The following is a 26,425-nucleotide window of genomic DNA, read 5'->3' as shown; positions in this document are numbered from 1 at the left end:
GCCACCTAAACTATACTTGTTTGCATAAATACCACCTACCATCAAAATCGCTAAGATTTACTCTAAAATATGAGTTATGTCTGAATCATAGCATCGCTATTTCGTTCTGTCATTGAAACCTTTAGCCTGTGAAACGAGGATTCATTTTGTTTCGACAACAAGGAAACAACCACTTGAAAGTGCATAAGCGATATTCCGAACTTCCACTATTTCCTGTTATGTGGTGTTTTTATAGTGAGTATGATTATGTGTGTTTCTTGATTGAATTTGAATTGTTTTAGAATTGAACTACAACAATTAAGCCTTATCCCAATAGGTAGGGTCGGCTGTATGAATCCTAGAACGCCACTGCGTTCTGTGTGAATTCTATGCCCTAGATAAAATGACGAGTTTGTAGTCGCAGTTTGAGCCAAGTATGTGATGTTGCTCTGTAAACTTAGATACATGTTACATAATATTATGCATTCTATATAAAATAGATTTCCTTGCAAGTTCAAATTTGCGGAAGAAAAAAAGTTACATAGATAAAGCTTTGTAATACAGACATTCGCTCTGACTTTTGTACTTGTGCTACCTGTATGACTGTATTGTACTATTGCAACTTCACGATCATATGCCCGTGGTGGTCATAAACCTTATAATCTCTTTAGAAATGGAAAACCTGGTGGTAAGGAATTCAGGGAAGCCTGGAAGAAAGAGATTGATGAAGATGATACTTTATGGACAAGGAGTGAAGATGAAAGTGACAATGAAAAGGATGAAAAGAGTCGTCTTGAAAAAGAGATTTGAAAAGTAAGATAGCAGGCGAGGGAGCACTCTGAACTGATTGACGCCAATAATAGTGATGAGTTGAGAAGTGTTTGGTTTGGAAGTGACGAAGAGAAGTTTCTATGGACTAGGAATGAAGATGATGATGATGATGACAATATTCCTACTGAAGCCTACCCAAATGAAAGTAGTGATAAACATATAGGCAAACTGTTTGAGTTTGAAAAAACATTTAAGTATCGGACAATTTCTAAATTATTAAAAGCTGAGCAGGAACCGGAGGAGTTGTCCCCTGGAAAACAAGCTAGGAAAATTGCAGTTGAGAATGTCATGAAAAAGTTGAAGAAAGGGCCAGATGGGCGATATATTAACGTGTGGGAGGTCATGAGTGACTTGGATATTTTGATAGGAGCATTTGAAAATATAGTTTCAGGGCCGGAATATGCAGAGCTTAGACAGGGATGGCCTAAGAAACTAAATATGCAGTTTTTCAAGGATATACAAACGTGTATGAAAGATCCTAATTATAAGTTCTTACCTGAGTTGAAGTTGAAACCAAAGAGCAAACTAGTTGCTAGAAATAAATGGCAGAAAGTACAATCTAGACGGAGGAGAGCACAAAAGCGCTAAGTGTATCCTCCTCGTTCTTCCTCTTTACTGTTTCAATCTGTCGAACTTGCAAACTATAACATGTTATATTGTATAAATGCTGGTATTATGTTGTGTGTTTCTTAGTACTATATATGTTCTACTTCTCTTTCGGGTTCTCATCTGGTCGTACTTCTAATGAGATCACACACATGTTTGTAGTCCCATAGTTTTATATGTCAAGTTTGCAGTTCCATAAAGATAAAATGATGTTAGGCTTGCTTCAAAAAAGAGGAAGGAAAATTTTAGCAATAGCACTTGAATTTTACACAGTGTTATATTTGACAACTTAAATTTTGTTTTGTGACATTTGCCACCTAAACTAAACTTGTTTTCATAAATACCACCCACCGTCAAAACCGCTAAGATTTACTCTAAAATACGAGTTATGTCTTAATCATTGTCATCACTATTTCGTTATGTCATTGAAACCTTTAGCCTGGGGAATGAGGACTCATTCTGTTTTCGAAAACAAGGAAACAACCACGAGAAAGTGCATAAGCGATATTATGAAATTCTATTGTGTCCTGTTATGTGGCATTTTTATATTGAGTATGATTATGTGCATTTCTTGATTGAATTTGAGTTGTTTTAGAATTGAACAACAACAACAACAACAACAATCAAGCCTTATCTCAATAGGTGGGGTCAGTTGTATGAATCCTAGAACGCTACTGCGTTCTGTGTGAATTCTATGGCCCAGATAAAATGACAAGTTTGTAGTCGCAGTTCGAGCCAAATATGTGATGTTGCTCTGTAAACTTAGATACATGTTACATAATATTATGCATTCTATATAAAATAGATTTCCTTGCAAGTTCAAATTTGCAGAAAAAATGTATATAGATAGAGCTTTGTAACACATACATTCACTCTAACTTTTGTATTTGTGCTACTTGTATGACTGTATTGTATTGTTGCATCTTCACGATCATATGCTTGTGGTGGTCATAAACCTTATGATCTTTTTGGAAATGGAAAACCTGGTGATAAGGAATTCAGGAAAGCCTGGAAAAAAGAGATTGATGAAGATGATACTTTATGGACAGGGAGTGAAGATGAAAGTGACAATGAAAAGGATGAAAAGAGTCGTCTTGAAAAAGAGATTCGAAAAGTAAGACAGCAGGGGAAGGAGCATTCTGACCTGATTGATGCCGATGATAGTGATGAGTTGAGATGTGTTTGGTTTGGAAGCGACGAGGAGAAGTCTCTGTGGACTGGGAGTGAAGATGATGATGACGACGATATTCCTACTGAAGCCTACCCAAATGAAAGTAGCAATAAACATATAGACAAATTGTTTGAGTTTGAAGAACCATCCAAGTATCGGACAATTTTTGAATTATTGAAAGCTGAGCAGGAACATGAGGAGTTGTCCCCTGAAAAGCAAGCTAGGAAAATTGCAGTTGAGAATGCCTTGAAAAAGTTGAAGAAGGGGTCAGATGGGCAATATATTAACGTGTGGGAGGTCATAAGTGACTTGGATATTCTGATAGGAGCATTTGAAAATATAGTTTCAAGGCCGAAATATGCAGAGCTTAGACAGGGAGGGTCGTAGTTTTTCAAGGATATACAAACGCGTATGAGAGATCCAAATTATAAGTTCTCACCTGAGTTGAAGTTGAAACCAAAGAGCAAACTAGTTGCTAGAAAAAAATGGCAGAAGGTACAATCTAGACTGAGGAAAGCACAAAAGCGCTAAGTGTATCCTCCTCATTCTTCCTCTTTACTGTTTCAATATGCCAAACTTGCAAACTGTAACATGTTATATTGTAAAACTGTTGGTATTATGGTGTGTGTTTCTCAGTTCTATATATGTTCTACTTCTCTTTCGAATTCTCGTCCAATTGTATTTCTAATGAGATCAAACACATGTTTGCAGTCCCATAGTATTCTTTGTCAAGTTTGCAGTGCCATAAAGATAAAGTGATGTTAGGCTTGCTTTGAAATAGAGGAAGGAAAATTTTAGCAATACCACTTGAATTTTACATAGTGTTATACTTGACCACTTAAATTTTGTTTTGTGACATTTGCCACCTAAACTAAACTTGTTTGCATAAATACCACTTACCGTCAAAACCGCTAAGATTTACTCTAAAATACGAGTTATGTCTAAATCATTGTCATCACTATTTCGTGTCAAATTATCACATGAACTATTTTTTTTTGTTTCATAGCCAGTTGAAATGTTTTTTTTTCCCAAACTACCCTCTAAATCTAGTTGAATTGTCATGTCCTCATTCATTCGAGGCATTGAAAAGATAAAATTAAGTTAATTCATTTCTTAGAGCACAATTACTTGACTGGAAGTCAGTGTTACTATTCTTTAAGGAGCAAATTGTTCACTTTCTAGTGCCTAATATTGGCACACTCATATTTAGACAAATCCCTTAACCTATTTCTACATCAAATTAAGACCATCTTCAACCTTGGGCTAAAACTTAAAATTTTTAGCCCAAAAAATTTAGGTTTAGCCTAGAAACAATTTTTCTGCTCCAACTCTTCTGGCCTAAATTTTTTAGCCTGAGATTATTAAAGAATAAATTTAGGCTATTTTTTTTCTTTTAAAGTAATTTAAAAAAAATTATGTACACTATCATAATTTAATTTTATGAACGTTTTAACCTAAAAATATTTAAATTATGATAAATATTGAAAAATCACTAAATTTGGATGAATTTTGAGTTAAATAATTTTTTTTAATTATTTTAGCCGTTAGATTTAAATTTGGACCGTTAGATCTTTTTTTACCGTTAGATTTAATTATATTCGATCTCAACCATTGAATTCAATAAATCTTGGGAGACATGCCCATGGGCCATGTTGATGGGGTCCCGCTGGTGGTGTCCACACCATTTTCTAGGCAAAATCCTGGAGGGAATTTGATCTTTGTTCAGCTTTTAGCTTTTAGTCCACTCATTTAGCAAGCGTTGGGTTGGGAGGGGAATAAAACCTAAAAAATTGCATTTAGCCCAATATTGGGTTTGGTCTAAGGGTTACCAAAATTCTCCTTCTACGGTTGAAGGTCAAAGGTCTAAATTTCAACTCAAATAAAATAAAGTTTAAGATGACACAAATGTATTATACGTAAAATATCGCTATTATGTGACCTAATTCAATCTCTTTTCCGTAGTTGATCTCTTATAAGTAAAATAACGGTTGATAAAAAAAGAGAACATTAAAATGGAGTTTAAGAGAATCTGATTCTCTCCCCTCTCATCTCCCTCCCTTTGTGCACTCTCCTTATAATCGGGACCATTCAAACCAGATCCAATGGGTAAGAGCTATCCCTCCCTTTGTTTCTTACGTGGCACAATCTTGTGTTTTGATCGACTTGTAAATGTTTTGGACGGCTGTGGATGAAATGAGGGGCAGAGAATCGGGCATGAGATTAAGAGCACAAAAGAAAAATAAACTTTAGCGAAAAACTCTTTTGTATTATTTATTTTAATAAAAAAATAATATATTTACATTAAAAAAATAATTTTAATATTATTTACCATACTTTTATCGTTAAAACTTAAAATTTGATTAGTCTCCTAAGAAAATAGGCAGAAGTAGAATTGCAAGAAGCGTATAAGCAGTGGTACACAGTCCCAAAGTTTGTACGAGGAGGCAAGTGAAATTGTGAGCATGAATTCGTCGCTGGTGTTTCGTCGCTTCTGGTGCTTCAGTGCCGCAACTTCATCATCATCTTCTTCTTCTTCTTCTACTTTATGCTTCGCTTCCAACAAGAAGCCCCTCGTCTTCTTAGGCTTTCCTCAGGTGCTGCCTTCTCTCTCTCTCTCTCTCTCTCTCTCTCTCTCTCTCTCTCTATATATATATATATATATATTTATACATTTGTGGTTATGAGGTGATGAAATGTCTACTGGTTTTGAAGGTGTTAGCAACTGTTCTGGATGCCCTTCTCAATGCATCCACTGCCGCAGACTCACTCTTTGAGGTATTCAATGGATGCCCTTCTCCATGCTTTCAACTTTACCTCAAATGGGTTTTCTTTTCTGGCTTCTTCTTCTTTCTTTTTTTTTTAAATTTTTTTATGTGTTTTCAATTTTTAATTTTGGGTTTTCTTCACTTTATGATGCCATTAGAATTCCACAATTTGATTGTTTTTTAGTCTGGTTTATTGGGTTACATAATTTAGTGATGTGAAATGCCTTTTAAGCACATGATGTCCAAGAAGCGTTCGTGCCGGATTGAATTGTGAATGGGGTTAATTTCTGGTGTTGTGGAATTTAGACAGTCAGTAGACTTATCATTTAGCTGGTTGTGTTGTGTTGTGTTTCGGTCATTGCTTTCTCTTGTGTTGCGACATCTTAAAGGTTCAATTGGATTAGTTTTATGCCAAACTAGTCGAACCTAGGCTTATTGCATATGAGCTTACTAATATTTTATATTGGTTTTATGTCAAACTTGTTTTCGTATTTACTCTTTTTTTGGGGGGAAGATAGTAGGGACTGACGTAGGCCAGGAAAATTGGTGATGCATACTTTCGCTATTGATATAGTGTAAAAATACAGAGTCATTGCTTGGATTATGAATGAATAATTTGCTCTGATTTAGATTGCAGCTATTGTTACTCAGCCCCCATCCAGAAAGTCTAGGGGGAAAAAGTTGATGCCTTCTCCTTTAGCACAGCATGCTCTTGACAGAGGCTTCCCTTCAAACCTTATTTTCACACCTGAACGGGCTGGAGAGGTAATTTTCTATCATCTTTTTGTAGGAAATGATTTCTCTATTTATTCCTTATGAGTAATCCATGTAGTGGCTAGAGATGTGCTTATGAGCACCATGGAGTTATCGGTAGAAATCTCTGATATTGGGTGCCACACCTTCTGTGGAGCTGCAATTTAGGTTTTCTTATGCCGAAGGTCATGCACATTAGAAATAACCCAATAGTGCTGCAAAATGGGTTTCCATATATTCCCAGTGTTCATTAGATTATTGTCTCTCAAAGATTTTGATAGTGTTAGGAGTGAATTTAGATGAAGAGGGTTCATTTTTATTAATGTTTGTGCAGGATGTGTTTTTGTCCGACTTAAGAGCTTTGCAGCCACAACTTTGCATCACTGCTGCTTATGGGAACATTTTACCTACCAAGTTTCTCAATATCCCAACATTGGGTTAGTCGAATGAATTTCCCTGGCGAAAGTGAATTCTTGTTCTCTGCTGCATATTAATTTTCCATGCACTTTTCTGCATTTGACTTTGGAATCAGATGGGTATAATCTCAGCACGGTTACTTGGAATGGGGAATTGTTGCCATTTGTCCTCATTCCAACGTTTATTTAGAATAGAAAGAATTAAGAAGAAACGAAAAACATCTTAACAGAAACCAACCTTATTCTCATTGCAATCCAGACGATCGATGAGAGTTGCTCATTCTGATTCCTTCAATTTGGGTAATCCTCTCAATGCTTCAAATATGAGACGCCCTATCCAGCTAGTAGTCATGTACCAAGGGTAAATCAGTGATATGGAGGCATGAGACTAGTAATTGAACTCGAAATGTTTCTTGGCTCTTAGAGCTTGCCTTTTAAGGGATATTGCACACTTATTAGATTATTCAGTATCTGTACCTGGGATATTTAAGTTTAACTTTTGAGGGGGAGGAAGGTTGGCAGATGAACTTTGTTCCTAATAATTTGGTTAGCAGATCAAGATTTTTTTTCTGCATTCATTTAAAACCTTTTCGAGATAATTGGTGGTCTGAAGATCATAATAGATGGTTAATGATTATTTACTGCAGTGTATGCTAATAATTTGGTTAGCAGTTCAAGCCAAGTATGTTGCTCTGTAAACTAATATACATGTTACATAATATGATGCATTCTATATAAAATAGGTTTCCTTGCAAGTTCAGATTTGCAGAAAAAGGTGTATAAATAGACGTGCATTTTCCCTTTGACTTTTGTACTTGTGCCCTGTATGACTGTTTCGAACTGTTGCAGCGTCACGATCATATGCTCGTGGTGGTCATAAACCTTATGATCTCTTTGGAAATGGAAAACCTGGTGACAAGGAATTCAGGGAAGCCTGGAAGAAGGAGATTGATGAAGATGATACTTTATGGACAGGTAGTGAAGACGAAAGTGACAATGAAAAGGATGAAAAGAGTCGTCTTGAAAAAGAGATTCGAAAAGTAAGACAACAGGCGAGGGAGCACTCTGACCTAATTGATGCCGATGATAGTGATGAGTTGAGAAGTGTTTGGTCTGGAAGCGACGAGGAGAAGTCTCTGTGGACTGGGAGTGAAGATGATGACGACGACGATATTCCTATTGAAGCCTACCCAAATGAAAGTAGTGATAAACATATAGACAAACTATTTGAGTTTGAAGAAACATCAAAGTATCGGACAATTTCTGAATTATTGAAAGCTGAGCAGGAACCAGAGGAGTTGTCCCCTGGAAAGCAAGCTAGGAAAATTGCAGTTGAGAATGCCTTGAAAAAGTTGAAGAAAGGGCCAGACGGGCGTTATATTAACGTGTGGGAGGTCATGAGTGACTTGGATATTTTGGTAGGAGCATTTGAAAATATAGTATCAGGGCCGGAATATGCAGAGCTTAGACAGGGAGGGCCTAAGAAACTGAATATGCAGTTTTTCAAGGATATACAAACGCGTATGAGAGATCCTAATTATAAGTTCTCACCTGAGTTGAAGTTGAAACCAAAGAGCAAACTAGTTGCTAGAAAGAAATGGCAAAAAGTACAATCTAGACGGAGAAAAGCACAAAAGCGCTAAGTATATCGTCCTCGTTCTTTCTCTTTACTGTTTCAATCTGTCGAACTTGCAAACTATGTCATGTTATATTGTATAAATGCTGGTATTATGGTGTGTGTTTCTCAGTATTATATATGTTCTATTTCTCTTTCGGGTTCTCATCTAGTTGTACTTCTAATGAAATCACACACATGTTTGCAGTCCCATAGTTTTCTATGTCCAGTTTGCAGTGCCATAAAGATAAAGTGATGTTAGGCTTGCTTCAAAAAAGAGGAAGGAAAATTTTAGCAATACCACTTGAATTTAGACAGTGTTCTACTCGACCACTGAAATTTTGTTTTGTGATATTTGCCACCTAAACTAAACTTGTTTGCATAAATACCACCTACCGTCAAAACCATTAAGATTTACTCTAAAATTTGAGTTATGTCTGAATCATTGTCATCACTATTTCGTGTCAAATTATCACCTGAACATATTTTGTTTCATATAGCCACTTGAATTATTTTTTTTTACCAAATTACCCTCTAAATCTAGTTGAATTGTCAAGTCCTCATTCACTAGAGGCATTGAAAAGATAAAATTAAGTTAATTCATTCATTGGAGCACAATTACTTGATTGGTTTCTAGTGCCGAATAGTGGCACACTCGTATTTAGACAAATCCCTTAACCTATTTCTACATCAAATTAAGTAAATAATATAAGGGTTACCAAAACTCTCCTTAAATCAGAGATCGAAATTTCAACTTAAATAAAATAGAGTTTTAAGATAACACAAATGTATTATATTTTAAATATCGCTATTATGTGGCCTAATTCAACCTCTTTTCCGTAGATGGCCTCTTATAAGTAAAATAACGTTCGATAAAAAAAGAGAACATTAAAATGGAGCTTGAGAAGACTCGGATTCTCTCCCTCCTATCTCCCTCCTTATAATCGGGACCATTCAAACCAGATCCAATGGGTAAAAGCTATGCAACCTCCTACAACCCCAATTATATTCCCCTCTACTTCTCTCCCCCCGTCGTCTCCAACATTTGCCTCCATCACTGATGCCATGGCTGCAATCAATCCAGTCAGTGTCGAAATAGCTTCTTGTCCTCTTTCTCAAGCATCGAGGCCTACCTCCGATCCATGGCTCACATACCTTCCCGCCTCGGTCACCAGGCCAATTCCGTCTCCGATGACGAAATGAGCGCCGTCCGAGCTCGCTCCGGCTCCCACATGCAGAAGAGGCTCCACTGGTTCGACCTCATCGTATTGGGCCTCGGCAGCACCGTGGTTGATGGCGCCTTCGTGGACTATCTTATTTCAGCGCCTCGTTTGTTTCTTACGTGGCACAATCTTGTGTTTTGATCGACTTGTAAATGTTTTGGACGGCTGTGGATGAAGGGAGGGCACAGGAGGGGAGAGAAAGAGGAGGGGAGAGAATCGGGCACAAAAGAAAATAAGCCCAAGTTAGAATTGCAAGAAGCGGATAAGCAGATGTACATATAGTCCCAAAGCTCTCTCAGTTGGTAGGTTTGTACGAGGAGGCAAGTGAAATTGTGAGCATGAATTCGTCGCTGGTGTTTCGTCGCTTCTGGTGCTTCAGTGCCGCAACTTCATCTTCATCTTCTTCTTCTTCTACCTTATGCTTCGCTTCCAACAAGAAGCCCCTCGTCTTCTTAGGCTCTCCTCAGGTGCTGCCTATTCTCTCTCTCTCTCTCTCTCTCTCTCTCTATATATATATATATATATACATATTTATACATTTGTGGTTATGAGGTGATGAAATGTCTACTGGTTTTGAAGGTGTCATCAACTGTTCTGGATGCCCTTCTCAATGCATCCACTGCCGCAGACTCACTCTTTGAGGTATTCAATGGATGCCCTTCTCCATGCCTTCAACTTTACCTCAAACGGGTTTTCTTTTCTGGCTTCTTCCTTCTTTATTTTTCATTTTTTCATTTTGGGTTTTCTTCACTTTATGATGCCATTAGAATTCCACAATTTGATTGTTTTTGAGTTTGGTTTATTGGGTTACATAGTTTAGTGATGTTACATGCCTATTAAGCACATTATGTCCAAGAAGCGTTCGTGCCGGATTGAATTGTGAATGGGGTTAATTTCTGGTGCTGTGGAATTTAGATAGTCAGTAGACTTATCATTTAGCTGGTTGTGTTGTGTTTCGGTCATTGCTTTCTCTTGTGTTGCAGCATCATAAGGCATCTTAAAGGTTCAATTGGATTAGTTTTATGCCAAACTTGTCGAACCTAGGCTTATTGCATATGAGCTTACTAATATTTCATATCAGTTTTATGTCAAACTTGTTTTCATATTTACTCTTTTTTTTTGGGGGGGGGTGGAAGATAGTAGGGACTGACGTAGGCCAGGAAAAATGGTGATGCATACTTTCGCTATTGATATAGTGTAAAAATACAGAGTCATTGCTTGGATTATGAATGAATAATTTGCTCTGATTTAGGTTGCAGCTATTGTTACACAGCCGCCATCCAGAAAGTCTAGGGGGAAAAAGTTGATGCCTTCTCCTTTAGCACAGCATGCTCTTGACAGAGGCTTCCCTTCAAACCTTATTTTCACACCTGAACGGGCTGGAGAGGTAATTTTCTATCATATTTTTGTAGGAAATGATTTCTTTATTTATTCCTTACGGGTAATCCATGTAGTGACTAGAGATGTGCTTATGAGCACCATGGAGTTATCTGTAGAAATCTCCGATATCGGGTACTACACCTTCTGTAGAGCTGCATTTTAGGTTTTCTTATGCCAAAGGTCATGTGCATTAGAAACAACCCAATACTGCTTCTTATTGCTCTATATGATTAAAATGGGTTTCCATATATTCCCAGTGCTCATTAGATTATTGTCTCTCAAAGATTTTGATAGTTTTAGGAGTGAATTTAGATGAAGAGGGTTCATTTTTATTAATGTTCGTGCAGGATGTGTTTTTGTCCGACTTAAGAGCTTTGCAGCCACAACTTTGCATCACTGCTGCTTATGGGAACATTTTACCTACCAAGTTTCTCAATATCCCAACATTGGGTTAGTCGAATGAATTTCCCTGACAAAAGTGAATTCTTGTTCTCTGCTGCATATTAATTTTCCATGCACTTTTCTGCATTTGACTTTGGAATCAGATGGGTATAATCTCAGCACGGTTACTTGGAATGGGGAATTGTTGCCATTTGTCCACATTCCAACATTTATTTAGAATAGAAAGAATTAAGAAGAAACGAAAAACATCTTAACAGAAACCAACCTTATTCTCATTGCAATCCAGACGATGGATGAGAGTTGCTCATTCTGATTCCTTCAATTTGGGTAATCCTCTCAATGCTTCAAATATGAGACGCCCTGTCCAGCTAGTAGTCATGTACCAAGGGTAAATCAGTTATATGGAGGCATGAGACTAGTAATTGAACTCGAAATGTTTCTTGGCTCTTAGAGCTTGCCTTTTAAGGGATATTGCACACTTATTAGATTATTTGGTATCTGTACCTGGGATATTTAAGTTAACTTTTGAGGGGGAGGAAGGTTGGCAGATGAACTTTGTTCCTAATAATTTGGTTAGCAGATCAAGATTTTTTTTCTGCATTCATTTTAAACCTTTTCGAGACAATTGGTGGTCTGAAGATCATAATAGATGGTTAATGATTATTGACTGCAGTGTATGCTTTAATTCCACCATGCTTGTTTTTACTTTAATACGGCATCTTTTATTCACAATGTGAACTCGCAAGTTGCATATCTTGAGTGAGCATAAATGAATTTCTAAAGTTGAGATTGCTATCTTCAAACCTAATCAGCTGGTAGCATTATTTCTCAATCCAAAGTGACAATTTTCTCAGGTACGGTCAATATACACCCAAGTTTGCTTCCATTGTATCGTGGAGCTGCACCTGTTCAAAGAGCCTTGCAGGTTTTTAGGTTTTGATGTTCCCTATCTCGTAGGCTATAAAGTATTGCATGTGTTTTATATTCACATTTATTATATCTGAATAAGAAGTTCTACATTTTCTTGTTTGAATTAGGATGGTGTTAATGAAACAGGAGTATCCTTAGCGTTCACTGTTCGTGCACTGGATGCTGGGCCTGTCATTGCCTGTGAAAGAATGGAAATTGATGATCAAATTAAGGTATGAATGATGCTTATCTAGTGAAGTTATGGATGCAAAAGTTTTAGGACCCATCTCATCTGTGTTATTTTTGGGTCAAAGTCAGTAATGATTTGTTAGGACCGATGAAGTAGTAAGTTAGCAACTAACATGCCTTAGGTACAACATCTTCTCCTATCAAAGAAATAAAAAATGTACAAGATTTTTAATACACAATGGTTTATGTACACGTTCTGTACATCTATGTACCCACAAGTAAACTACATTCCTGGTAAAAAAGAAGAGCAAAAAAAGTTGATCTTCATGCGTAACGATGTTGATGTTTTGATGTTCATCTGAGCTGTTTTATTTCTGGGTTCGAGTCAGTAACAATTTGTCTGGATCAAGTAGTATCTGACATCCTTGAGGTGCAAGGTCCATGGTATGTGATGGTTTGTATGTACATGTGTATCTTGGGGCCTACAAGTTAATAGCACTTCCCCACCAAATAGGGAAGAAAAAGGTTAATCTTAGTGAGTGCAATATGAGTGGATGCACACCCATGCACACGCATAGTTGCAAACTTCAATAGTAACAGTGAGAGTACATTGGAAACATTTCTTTTGGTTAGGGAGATTTTTTGCGGCCATAAATTGAGTTTATATTTTGGGGAAATATGAAACTTTTAGGTGTATTAAAGCCGAGTTCAAGACTAATATCATCTTCCCTATTGAGCCTAGTTTCAGGGTTGCTGCCATTTTCAACGCATTTGTTTTTAGTAAATGTTTATTCTGGTTCTCATGCAGGCACCGGATCTACTTGCACTACTATTTAATGAAGGTGTGCTTTGTTCCTTTTACTCCCCCTTTTTCTGATATGTTCTATAGTTTTAATTTCGGTTTTGCTAATTATAGTTTATAACTTACTTATACTTTAGTTTAATACTGCAGTCTAATCTATTGGTGCTTAGAGTTCAGTGGCAGAATATAAATTACTAAGCTATCCAGCTGAGAATCTTATTTGACATTAAGCATTATACATTTCCTTAAGTCTTCCTGAAACATGGTGTTTAGTCCTTGGCATATATTGTTTTCTCATGTGTCTTTATTCTGTACATATTCTGTGAGCAGTTACCTGTGCGAATTGGTTTTAGTCGGATCTACGCCAGTGCAGCCATATTTACCAATTTAGTGCAGCTTTGGTTCAACTACACTTCACTGATGTAACCTACTGTTATACTTTGCAGGATCTAAACTATTGATCAACGAGCTTCCTTCTATACTTGATGGGTCAGCTAAGGTGAAAGCACGTCCCCAGGATGACTCTAAAGCTACCTTAGCTCCCAAGGTAGACATTGCAGTTGAAGTGACTTCTATGCTACGACACAATGGGGACCAGATATGTTTTCTAGGGTTGCCTTTGATTTTAATTTTGAGTTCATTTGTGTTTTGCATAGATTGCTCCGGAAGAATCGTGGCTGTCCTTTGATCAGGAGGCTTCAGTTCTACATAATAAGGTATGCTCTCTTCTTTTGCCTCATATTGGATAACGGAGTCATGAATCACAACCCCTACAGGTTCGTGCATTTGCAGGGTGGCCTGGAACTCGAGCTAAAGTTGTAATTATTGACAACAAAACTGGTCAAGAGAATATCATGGAATTCAAAATTATGACAACTAAAGTCTGCAGCCAGAGCAATGTTCAGGTCAACCAAGCGGTTGAAATCAGCTTTATAAAGCCTGCATTAGTATTTCCCTGTGGACGGGGCACAGCGCTTGAGGTACCTCCTGTCTCTGTCAGCTTCTGTTATTGTCTAGTCTTGCTGCTACTGCTAGCTTAGCGGTTATAACGCAGAGCTCATGCATTTTCATTTCCTGACATTATTTCTATGTGAGCTATAAATTTGTTGTCTTTTATTTCTGCAGTCATTGGCCAAAATTATGATCGAACAACTTCTATCCCAATACCCCTTTAAGTCCTCCCCCCTCCCTTAACATTCAAGTATGGGATCAACAATCTAACTGACCGTATTGCTACGCTCCTCGTATTTACTTACCAAATCTAGATTTTTCCAAAGCTACGCACACTTTGTCCCTCTCTTTCTTTCTAACAAATTAAATGCTGATGCGTACTAACACCTCATTTGGCGAGTCTAATTTAATTTTACTGTCTTCAATCTAAATACATATTGGAAAAGGTATGTATAGGATGATACATTTGGTCCGTCAATTCTCAAACTGAATGTATGCTTTTGACAACGTATTTAGGTATTGGAGGTTCAGATTCCGGGTAAGAAGGCAATAAGTGCAGCTGCCTTCTGGAATGGTTTGCGTGGTCAAAAACTGAAGATATACCGTGCTTCCAATGAAAACGGTAATTCTAGTTAGTATAAAGGTTTGAGCAATTTTGTTGAGTAGCATTGTTTCATTATCAGTATTTCTTTTTATACACCCCCATTCTTTTAATTAATTTTATTGGAAATACATGTGATATTTATTGGAATTCTTCCTGTATTGATCTCTAAGGTACAAAGATACCAATTTGATTTAGTGAAATCAAAATATGGACAAGTAGAACAAGATTTCCATTGGTTCGTATCAAAATGTTGGTAATTTTCTTTTTATTAAATGATAAACATAACGGGAATTGATATACAATCATGTCTGTTGTTTCTGTTTGATTCATTCAATTCAATAGCTAGAATAAAGAGGAGTGTGTGTGTGAAAATCACCTCTGTAAGATAATACTAATAGAAAACAACACTATCAATTACATTCGGCCGCATAAATTCAAGTGACATGTTGCCAACCACGTTGCCGAAAATTCTTCAACGCCAAAAGAAAGCGTTTCTGCTGCAACCATTGTACTTGAGGAGCAATGAACGTTTCCTAGTTAGCTCGATGAAGTGCCTTACTCATTGCCGGCCGCCCGGCGATGGCAGAAACCCAAACGTCATCACTTGTCACTGACATATGCAGCACTGAGTTTTCTGCCACTGCGAGGGCGTCGGCTGCAGTTGCTGGGCTGGGTCTTGGGTGGAGCTGTTCCCTTCCCTGCACAACTCCTTTTCTCCTCCTGTAATTTTGGATAGATTATTCCATGATCCATTAGAAGCCATTATTCCGGGTTCTTTTTCTAAATAAATAATAAATTTAAAGCAAAGCCACAGTCCATGTTTTGATACCCTCCATACTGAATAATACAGGTGCAAGTACTTTTGAAAATTTCCGAGATAATTGGAGCAATGATCCTTCAATTTTAGATCAATTGGAACTTTGGTTTCTAAACTAAAAATTTGTGAATATTGTTCCCTCAACTTGTAATAATGTTGAGCAATGGTCCTTTTAGCTATCTCTATTGAACTTCCACATTTTTTTTGGCTCCCTTAAACCCTGTATTTTGGATGGAAGTTCTTATAGAGTTAGCCAAATGACCATTGTTGTACATTATAACAAGTTCAGGAACCAGCACTCACAGTTAATTCATAGACAAAAGCTCTAATTGAGCCAAAGTTCAGAGATCATTGCTCCAATTTTCTCGCATAAGTTTGTCAATGTTATGATATTTACAAGTGTTGGAAAATATAAGGCCTAATTGTGAGAGACCTTCTCTCTACTTGTGAGAGTATATCCCACGGTTGCGTGGGGGTTTTCGACCCTAATCACATCCAGTGGTGCTGACTCTAGCTTTGGCTGGGGTTGGTGGCCGATCTCCCTTTTCTTTCTTTGTGTCCTAATTTCCCCTTTTATGCTGCTTTTTCCCTGCTCTCCATCTCGATTTGTTCTCCTTTTTTTTCCTCATTGGCGTCTCTCCTCCTCATTCATCTAAGCTGTGATCTTCAATCATACTTTCCATGGGGATTGTGCGTAGCGTTTTGGTGCTTCACACCACCACCTTCTCTCTATTGTCTATCATTTCTAACAGTGTTGCTCATGGTTTTCCATAGGCTTCTTTTTCTTAAGAGGTGACCCATTTCATTCCGTTGTTGGTTATTTTTACTTTTGTGGCTGTGCTCGGGGAACTATTTGGGGTTGGATGATGAGTTTGGCAAGGTGATATTCGGTTGTGGGCGTGGATTTGTGCAGGTTAAGATGCACTGTTCCAGTGGAGGTAGTAGCAGCATATTTAGTTTGTTAGTTTGTATCTTTGTAGTTAGGAATGAATTTTCCTTGACCAAGAAAAAAGTGTTGGAAAATATTTATATTTGGGTTAATTTTATCATTTGGGTTTTGGGCCCAGCCTGTTAGAATTAGGTTTTCATTTTTTTACTTATTAAGGGTTAGAGTTAGTTTATTATAAATATGATGTTTTGGTATTTAGTTGAGAACAAGTTAGTCAAGATGTAGTCTTCAGTTTGTAGCCGCCTCAACATTCTTGTTTATTTGTTTTCCATCAATAATATTCGTAGTTTCATAAATTATATGTTCTTCCGTTAGGTATTATGTTTTTCAACTAAAAGTACTTTATGAATTTCTTGCTAAACTCAATGATATATTTGATAGAGTTCGAAGTGGTCTCCTTCGAACAAAGCCACTTTCTGGTGTGAATAATGCTTTAACAACATTCGTCATGACTCAGGAGAAAAGAATACACAATTGAATTGACCCAAATTAATACAAACAAAGGTTAAGGCTAAGAAGGAATGTTATAAAGCCTTATATAAGGATAGGATCGAAGAAAATGGTGAAAGGTATAGAATAGAGAAAAAGGAGGCGAAGAAAGCTGTGAGAGAAGCTAAGCTAGCGGCTTTTGACGATATGTATAAGAGACTAGATACCAAAGAAGGAGAGTTGAATATCTATAAACTAGCTAGAGCAAGGGAAAAGAAGACAAGGGACCTAAACCAAGTGAGGTGCATCAAGGATGAGAATGGAAAGGTTCTTGCTACAGAGAACGTAGTCAAAGACAGATGGAGAGGTTATTTTCATAATCTTTTCAATGAAGGACATGAAAAGAGTACTTCTTCGGGGGAGTTGAGTAACTTAGAAAAGTGTAAAAACTACTACTTTTACTGCCGAATTAGGAAGGAAGAAGTGGTTGTAGCTTTGAAAAAGATTAAGCATAGAAAAGCAGTGGGCCTAGATGATATACCGATCGAAGTGTGGAAAATCTTGGGATAGACGGGTATAGCATGGCTCACATACCTTTTCAATATGATTTTGAAAATGAAGAAGATGCCAAATGAGTGGCGAAAAAGCACTTTGGTGCCTATTTACAAGAATAAGGGTGACATACAAAATTGTATGAACTATAGAGGTATTAAGTTAATGAGTTACACAATGAAGCTTTGGGAGAGAGTAATTGAGCATAGACTAAGGTAAGAGAAACGGGTCTCGGATAACCAATTCGGGTTCGTTCCAGGGCGCTCAAACATTGAGGCAATTTATCTCTTACGAAGATTGATGGAAAGTGTTGAAAAAACGCCCACTAGACCTTGTTCTTTAATGTAACCAACGGCAATAGACTAAAACTTAGCAAAATAGAGAAAACTAGAAAACACACAAGACTTATACTAGTTTGGCATAACTTTTACCTACGTCCAGTTGTGATTTCTCTAGGCAGAGAAATCAACACTCCTTTGATTAATAATAGAGATTACAGAACTTTTGCACACCCTAAAACTAATCTCTCACTTGTCTCGGCTGTCACAGTTTTTCTCTCTCTGAAATTTAAGCCTTGCTGCATCCTATTTATAGGCATAGGGTGCAGTTTACATGTCATTTACAGATTATCATTCTTATTCTAAGTGGAATAGGAAATTAGACTTCCTTCCAATTCTAAATAGACTTCTAGGATTTCTAAACTAAATTGAATAAGGAAACTAAGATTTTTTCCTAACCCTTCTAGAAGAAGAATCAGTGCACCTTTTTTCCCCCTAAAACAATCCTAAACAGAAAAAGGTCACTAATTGACGCAACAAAACCTAACAATCTCCACCTTGGTGAGTCAAACCAAGTCTTGATCGTTGCACCCCAGAGTATCTTTGAACCTTCTTGAAGCAGCTCTAGAAATCTTCAAGAGTCTTCACCTTGGCAATCTTATTCTTGCCTCATTGCACCTCAAGTGAAGAGGTGCTCCACTTTAATCAATCAATGAGATTGATCAAGTTCAAGCAATGCTTGAACTTCTTGGCTGGCACTATCTTAGTAAGGAAATATGTGGCATTGTCATCTATATGAATTTTTTCAATCCAAATGTCCTTAGACTCCATCCAATCTCTGATTTTGTGATACATTGCTTCAATGTGCTTTGATCTTCCAAAAAAAACCTGATTCTTTGCCAAGTGAATAACACTTTGACTATCACATTTCAGCTTCCCACAATCTTTGAATGATTCCCATTTGACTTACCAAGCCACTAAGCCAAATTGCTTCCTTTCCAACTTCGGCCAAAACAATATATTATGCCCCTGTGGTCGATAAAGCTATAATTGGTTGTAGTAGTGCCCTCCAACTGATTGGTCCTTCTGCGCATGTAAACACATAACCATAAGTTGACCTTCTATTGTCCAAGTCCCCTACATAATCGGCATCCACATATCCCTTGTCACCAATAACCCTTCAAATAATGCAAAATCCACTTGACTGCATCCCAATGTTGCTTTCCTAAACTTGCCATGTATCCGGAAATGACATTGATTGCTTGAGCTATGTCGGGACGTGTACATACCATTGCATACATAAAGCAGCCCACGACATTAGCATAAGGCACATTCTCCATTACTTGTTGCTCTTCCTCGGACTTAGGACACTGTTGCCCACTTAACCTGAAGTGAGCCACCAAAGGAGTCAAAACTACATTTACTTCTTGCATGTTGAACTTCTCAAGAACCTTCTGAATATACTTGGCTTGTGATATCTAGATCATTTCAGTGGTCCTATCTCTCTGAATTTTCATGCCAAGGATCTTCTGTTCAGCACCTAGATCCTCATGTCAAACTCCTCACTCAACATCTTCTTCAAGTCTTGAATTCTAGACTTGTATTGACAAGCAATTAGCATGTAATCCACATATAGCAATAGCAATATGATCATGCCATCTTGGAACACATGATAGTACATACAACAGTCATATAAACAACTTCTAAAATTGATTTTTAGCATGAAGGAATCAAATCTCTTGTACCACTACCTTGGAGATTGTTTCAAGACATATAGGGATTTCCTTAGCTGACATACTAAGTTCTCCTTCCTATATTCAACAAACCCTTCTGGGTGAGCCATGAAAATCGTCTCCTCTAGATCCCCATGAAGAAACACTATCTTCACATCCATATGCTCAATCTCCATGTTATGCTGAGCTGCCATTGATAAAAGCAATCTAATAGAAGTATGTTTGACTACAGGTGAAAAGATTTCATCATAATCCACCCATTCCTTTTGTGAGTACCCCTTAGCCACGAGCCTTGCTTTAAATCTCACAACATCTTGTTCATGTAGTCCTTCTTTTTTCCTATATACCCACTTGCATCCAATTAGCTTTCTATCTTTGGGCTTAGGAACCAACTCCCAAACAGAGTTCTTGTAAAGAGACTCTATTTCTTCTGTCATAGCACTTATCCAACTATCTTGCTCATCACTTGCTATAGCTTCTTGACAAGTAGTCGGATCTCATTAACTAATGTTAAGAGCATAATTAACTTCATCTTGATCAAACCCAAAACCTGTCAGGTTTCTTCTTGTTCTGATTAGGTTTGTCTAGTGATATGCATCTCTGAAATGTAGGTGGATTGTTGGTTGGAGTTTGAACGCTTTGGGATGTCTGGCGGATTAGAATGACTTCAATCTGCCATGTTTCTTGCTCCACCTGATTCCTAAATGATGAACGATGCTGATACTTTTCTTTTTCCTCAAAACCATCAAATTCGGCCTCCTGCTCAATTTGCTCCACCTGAGCTTCTTCTTCATCTGAACTGATTAACGGAATCTTTGTTGCTTCAATTTTAACATCATTCATCTTCTTTCTATTGCTCATGACTTTATTCAGAGGCATGGTTGTCTCATCAAAGACAACATCTCGGCTGACAACCTTTTTCCTGTTGTTGATATCCCAAAGCTTGAAACCTTTAACTCATTTCTCAAAACCTAAGAATATGCAATGTGTAGACTTTACTTTGAGCTTGGAATGGTCCACCGGCTTCTCAGACCATACCTCTTCTGCACTCTTAAAATCGAGAATTATAGATAGTGATATGTTAGTCAAATAACTTGCATGATTAATAGCCTTTGCCTAAAAACTATCAGGCGATCCTGCATGAAATCGCATGCTTATTTTTCTCTCTATGAGAGTTCGGTTCATCTTTTCAGCAGCTCTACTTTGTTCGGGATTCTTCTTTACTGTGAAGTGCCTTATGATGCCTTCCTGTTTGCAGTAATCGGTAAACTCATTACTTGTATATTCATTTCCATTGTCACTTCTCAGGTACTTGATCTTTCTTCCAGTTTGATTCTCGATTTTTGTTTTCCTTTCTTTGAACTTTGCAAAAACCTCGGATTTCTGCTTCATGAAATAAACCCAAACCTTCCTAGAAAAATCATCCATGAAAGTAACAAAATACCTGGCTCCACCATTTGATTTAGTTAGTGTAGGGCCCCAAACATTTGAGTGAATATAGCTGAGTTTCTCCTTGCTTCGGTTATCTGCACTGCTACTTGCGAATGATACATTTCTTTGCTTCCCAAGAACACAATATTCACAAAAGTCCAGTTTGTAAGATGACACGCCTTTCAATATGCCTTGCTTATGTAATTCTTGCAACCCATTCTGGCTTATGTGCTCGAGCCTATGATGCCAAAGTTCAGTCTTGTCTTCTATACTCTGATTTACAAAAAAACAGCTGATCCTTCGACTATAGTGGTTCCAATTAAATTGTACAACTTATTGGGTTGTAGGTCACCCCGCATTACCACTAACGATCCTTTGGTTACCCTGAGTCTTCCATTTTTAGACTTGTACCCATAACCAGCCTCATCTAAAGTTCCCAAAGAAATCAAATTCTTTCTTAGTCTAGGGACATACCTGACGTTCCCCAAAGCTCGTATCATCTCATCGAACATTCTGATTTGAACAATGCCGATTCTTCTTATAAGACATGAAGAATCGTCCTTTATTAAGACTTCCCCGTTGTTGACTTCCTTGTAAGTATCGAACCATTCTCTTACTGCACACATATGAAAAGTTCATCCGGTATCCAAAATCCAATTTGTGAAAGCCTTGGAGCCCGATGTTACTGAAAGAAGCTCTCCGTCACTCTCATGCTCGGTGACTGCACTAACTAAACTTGAGCTTCCTTCCATCTTAGCTTTCTTATCTTTCCATATCTTGCAATTCCTCTTCCAATGAACAACTGAACCACATTCAAAGCAATCTTCCTTCTTTTCCTTTTTCTTCTTGGATTTTGACCTACCTCTGTTGTCCGTTTTCTCTTCCTTTGTCTTTTCCCGCCCCCTTTCCTTGCCTTTGCCATAAAGGCCTTGAGTGCTTTCAGTTATATCATCCAGTTTAGCATATGACTGAAGAGACCATTTTCCAAGCTTTAGGACTCTTTTCCAAACATTAGAGTTGTTCGAAAGTGTTTGAAAGACGAAGGTAGAGACCTCAGGAATATGATAGCCATATCATCATCTTTGTAAGTTTCTTCGACCTTCTAAAGATTAGCTATGCAATTCTGGAACCTGCATACGTGATCTTCAATATCATCTCTTTCTTCTAGTCGAAGCCCGAATAGTTCATCCTTTAGAAAAAGTTTATTGGACATAATTTTGCCCATATAAACATTCTCCAACTTTTCCCATGCTTCCTGGGTAGTCATTTTTTCGGTGATGTGTGACCAAACTGATCTTGTGAGATGGATCTCGATGGAACTCTTGGCCTTCTTGAGAACCTTAGTCCATGCTGCTTCTGTCATGTTTACTGGCTTCTCACCATCGAGTGCACCATCCACATCGTGCTATATCAGTACATTCTTCATCATCCTTTGCTAGTCCGTGAAGTCATCCTTACTGTCAAAGAGCTTTAACGTGGGTCCTAAATCCGCATTCATCTTCCCTTTTGGCATCATAGAACACCTTGAACCTAGCTCTTGATACTAATTTGTTGAAAAAATGCTCACTAGACCTTGTTCTTTAATGTAACCAACGGCAATAGACTAAAACTTAGCAAAATAGAGAAAACTAGAAAACACACAAGACTTATACTAGCTCGGCAAAACTTTTACCTACGTCCAGTTGTGATTTCTCTAGGTAGAGAAATCACAACTCCTTTGATTAATAATAGAGATTACAGAACTTTTGCAAACCCTAGAACTAATCTCTCTCACTTGTCACAATTGTCACAGTTTTTCTCTCTCTGAAATTTAAGCCTTGCCGCACCCTATCTATAGGCATAAAGTGCAGTTTACATGTCCTTTACAACTTATAATTCTTATTCTATGTGGAATAGGAAATTAGACTTCCTTTCCAATTCTAAATAGACTTCTAGGATTTCTAATCTAAATTGAATAAGGAAACCAAGATTCTTTCCTAGCCCTTTTAGGAGAAGAATCGATGCACCCTTTTTTTCCCTATAACAATCCTAAACAGAAAAGGACACTAATTGACAAGCCAAAACCTAACAGAAAGCTATAGAGATATGAAAAAGGATTTGCACATGGTCTTTATAGATTTGGAAAAAGCGTATGATAGGGTTCCAAGAGACATTCTTTGGAGGATTTAAGAAAAGAAAAGAGTACAAGTAGCATATATTCAAGCTATAAAAGATATGTATGATGGAGTAAGGATTGTCGTAAGAACTCATGAAGGACAAACTGAAAGCTTCACCATAACTGTAGGGTTACATCAAGGCTCATCTTTAAGTCCTTACCTTTTTGCATTGGTAATGGATGAATTAACATGACATATTCAAAATGATATTCTTTGGTGTATACTTTTCATAGACGATATAGTGTTGATAGATGAAACTCAGGAATGAGTAAATGCGAAGCTTAACCTTTGGAGAGAAGTGTTGGAATCTAAAGGTCTTCGCCTAAGTCAGTCAAAGACAAAGTATATGGAGTGCAAGTTCAGCGCAAATGGAGGCTCAAATGAGTTAGGGATGAGGATTAGAGATCAAGGAGTACCAAAAAGCGATCGTTTACACTACCTAGGATCTATCTTGCAAAAGAACGGAGAGTTGCATAGAGACCTTAACCATAGAATACAAGTTGGATGGATGAAGTGAAAGAGTGCATCCGGCATGTTGTGTGACCGTTGTATGCCATTGAAGCTCAAGGAAATTTTTTATAGGACGACAATAAGGCTGGCAATGCTTTGTGGCACGAAATGTTGGGTGATGAAGCATCAACACATACATAAAATGGGTGTAGCAGAGATGAGAATACTTCGTTGGATGTGTGGGCACACGAAAAAGGATAAGATTAGGAATGAGGATATCCGAGGTAAAGTAGGAGTAGCCACAATCGAAGGAATGATAAGAGAAATTCGGTTACGGTGGTTTTGACATGTGAAACGAAGGCCTACTGACGCTCTAGTTAGAATATTCGATTACGGGACAGAGGTTCAGGGCCAAAGGGGTAGATGAAGACCTAGAAGGACTTTGGAAGAGACTCTAAGAAAAGACTTAGAGTACTTAGATCTAACGGAAGACGTGACATAAAACCGAGCGCATTGACATTCTAGGATTCATACAGCCGACCCCACTTAGTGGGAAAAGACTTTGTTGTTGTTGTAGTTTTTATCTTCTTCTAGTTAACTTGACTAAACTCATATCTACATCCAAAAGCATTGTTGACCTCTTATAACTTTTAGCATGTTATGCTTTTTGGCATTTCATTTCACTCTATGTTATACAATTTGACTTTATATTCGCTAGATACTGCTTTTTCCTGCTCATCTCCTTAGGTTAGGCTCCTCAATTCTAAAATGAAGCTCTAGAGCGTTTGGAAACTAACGAACAAATAATTGGTTCAGGAGTATTTTTATTCATAATATTGAAAGATGTTTAAAGTTGGAATCCCTCTCACCTGATCAAAAAAGAAAAACAAAAGTTTTTTATTTTAGAATACGATAAGTACTTTCAGTCTAACAAAGTGTTACCTGAGTTATAAAAATTAGTACTCCCTCAATATATAACTACTAACTAGTCTATCAAGAAGCGGCTCCACGCGCACTTCCAAAGTGATCCATTCGGTTTTATTAAAAATGTTGATGTTCATATCTAACAAAAAGTGCTTTCGGCCAAAGCACTTTTAAGCAGAAATGTTTCATACGTTACACCCCAACAAAGTAGTATATAGATACCAACTCTCACCTTATCAATCATCTCTCTCTCTCTCTCTCGCTCTCGTACTAATTAAGGAGAAGCAATTAAAATGGGTGCTCTTGATTATCTTTCAAACTTTTGCACAGTCACCAGCACAAGAAGCAAGCGTAAAGCAATGCAGGTACTACTCAGTCAGTACTCATCATTGATAATTATCTTCATCACCAACCAATTAACCCCTGATCACTACTTTTAGAGGCTTAATTAGACTACTTAATCTGCGTTTATTGTGGGTTAATTATAAACTAGTTTGTTTGTTTGGATTAACTCTTAACTAAAAGTAGTTAATTAAGATGGTTTTCTCTTGTTTTTGAATTATCTCAGACAGTTGAGATCAAAGTCAAAATGGACTGTGATGGCTGTGAAAGAAGAGTCAAGCATGCTGTTACCTCTATGAAAGGTATTTTCCTCTCTCTCTCTCTCTCTCTCTCTCTCTCTCTCTCTCTCTCTCTCTCTCTCTCTCAAGCTTTGGTTCTACAGTTGCAGTTGCAGTTCTCTGGCATATTCAGAAAACCAACCACAAGAACTGGATACAACAACATTTTAAAGAAAAAAAAAACCATCTTTTAGGTTTAACGCTCTAAGAGTATCTCGTACCATACTCTTAACTCTAAAATGTGATTTTAAATGATATAACTTCATAATAATATTCCAACTCTAAAAGTTTTCTACTCTAACCATACTCCATATTTGAAACTTCATTACATCGGTTCTTATATATAAATCGATGGCTGATAGCCTCTAAAATAATGGTGAAACTGAGCATGTTAATTAACTGAAAGAAATTAATAGTAAGAGAAAACAAGAAAACACACAGCAGGTTGGTCTCATGCATAACAGCATAGTTCCTTCTTTTCATAAAGACATGGATTTTAAAGGAAGGTGGAGAAGAAGTGCTATGTTTTTATTGACTTGCGTACCACTCTTAGAATATGTAAACCAACATATTAAAAAAAACTTTTTCTTTTATTATTCACGGAAGTATATATTGTATACTTGTTTAGTCATGACTAATACATGATCAATGAGTAACTGTTTTTTGCTGTGTATACCGGTGTCTAAATTAGGTGTAAAAACTGTGGAGGTGAACCGGAAACAAAGCCGGGTGACAGTGAGCGGGTATGTAGAACCGAACAAGGTGTTGAAGCGAGTAAAAAGCACAGGCAAGAAGAGAGCTGAGTTTTGGCCCTACATTGATCAACATCTAGTACGCTATCCCTACGCCTCTGGAGTTTACGACTGGCGGGCGCCAAAAGGCTATGTCCGGAATGTGGTTCAAGCTTTTCCGGCGTCTATAAATGCACCTGAGGAGAACATGGTCACCCTCTTCAGTGATGATAATGTCAATGCTTGTTCCATAATGTAGCAGTAACAGTTATTTCCTGCATGAAAGCTGAAGTTGTTCTTTTTAATTAGGCAACGTACTGCTTGATGGTTAGAGAATCCCTGTTCCTTAAGGGAGGTGTGTAATTGAGATGAGTTAGTTCATTAATCATGCACTATGCTTTGATTTGATTTGCATTTGTTTTAATCTTATGGGACCGGCTAGCTATAACAACCAATAAACACGCAGATCTGAATTTAATCAAGTTAACTAAAATAATGTGAATTTACCTTTACACTCAAGTTTGAAACTCCATCCTTAAAATTTAGATAGATTTAGTCACCCATCATGATGTGAAAATAATCAAAACACATTTGCCTTATGTACGTAGGGCACGGACAAGATGGTTAAAAAAAATGATGATGAATGGTTTTAAAAATTGATGGTGTACGTAAATATACTTAAAATCATATGCACTTTCGCATTGCTTATGCTATAACATGTGCCAAAGAACGCTAGTTTGATTTGATGGCACTCTCGTT

The 26,425-nt window shown here is 37.4% G+C and overlaps 4 protein-coding genes and 1 pseudogene across 4 annotated transcripts; all 5 read left to right on the top strand.

Annotated features, from left to right (window-relative positions):
• Nucleotides 1–594: 594 nt before the first annotated feature.
• Nucleotides 595–1,486, top strand: LOC139187525 (uncharacterized; the record flags this gene model as incomplete). Its single annotated transcript, XM_070804527.1, is given in 1 exon segment — nucleotides 595–1,486. A coding segment is annotated over 1 exon segment (804 nt), but the record flags the coding sequence as incomplete, so codon positions are not given.
• An 843-nt stretch (nucleotides 1,487–2,329) lies between these two features.
• LOC103411811 (uncharacterized) lies at nucleotides 2,330–3,123 on the top strand (annotated as a pseudogene).
• Nucleotides 3,124–4,945: 1,822 nt separating this feature from the next.
• LOC103444168 (uncharacterized) lies at nucleotides 4,946–8,302 on the top strand. The gene is made up of 5 exons (XM_029108575.2): nucleotides 4,946–5,181; nucleotides 5,300–5,362; nucleotides 5,983–6,117; nucleotides 6,440–6,542; nucleotides 7,371–8,302. The coding sequence occupies exons 1-5, from the start codon at nucleotides 5,050–5,052 to the stop codon at nucleotides 8,162–8,164; spliced, it is 1,227 nt and encodes a 408-aa protein (XP_028964408.2). The 5' UTR covers nucleotides 4,946–5,049; the 3' UTR covers nucleotides 8,165–8,302.
• Nucleotides 8,303–9,019: 717 nt separating this feature from the next.
• LOC103444169 (uncharacterized) lies at nucleotides 9,020–14,822 on the top strand. Its single transcript, XM_008383092.4, has 11 exons — nucleotides 9,020–9,826; nucleotides 9,939–10,001; nucleotides 10,612–10,746; nucleotides 11,087–11,189; nucleotides 11,996–12,066; nucleotides 12,179–12,283; nucleotides 13,048–13,081; nucleotides 13,488–13,588; nucleotides 13,698–13,757; nucleotides 13,818–14,021; nucleotides 14,509–14,822. Exons 1-11 carry the CDS (start codon nucleotides 9,698–9,700, stop codon nucleotides 14,626–14,628), a joined length of 1,125 nt encoding a protein of 374 aa, XP_008381314.3. The 5' UTR covers nucleotides 9,020–9,697; the 3' UTR covers nucleotides 14,629–14,822.
• A 9,697-nt stretch (nucleotides 14,823–24,519) lies between these two features.
• On the top strand, nucleotides 24,520–26,074 carry LOC103444167 (heavy metal-associated isoprenylated plant protein 21). Its single transcript, XM_008383087.4, has 3 exons — nucleotides 24,520–24,680; nucleotides 24,884–24,959; nucleotides 25,627–26,074. Exons 1-3 carry the CDS (start codon nucleotides 24,609–24,611, stop codon nucleotides 25,923–25,925), a joined length of 447 nt encoding a protein of 148 aa, XP_008381309.1. The 5' UTR covers nucleotides 24,520–24,608; the 3' UTR covers nucleotides 25,926–26,074.
• Nucleotides 26,075–26,425: the final 351 nt, after the last annotated feature.

Source organism: Malus domestica, chromosome 09, assembly GCF_042453785.1.
Source record: "Malus domestica chromosome 09, GDT2T_hap1".
In the NCBI taxonomy this organism is placed as follows: domain Eukaryota; kingdom Viridiplantae; phylum Streptophyta; class Magnoliopsida; order Rosales; family Rosaceae; genus Malus; species Malus domestica.
The sequence above is the reverse complement of the archived record's forward strand: the minus strand, read 5'-3'. Positions and strand labels throughout refer to the sequence as shown.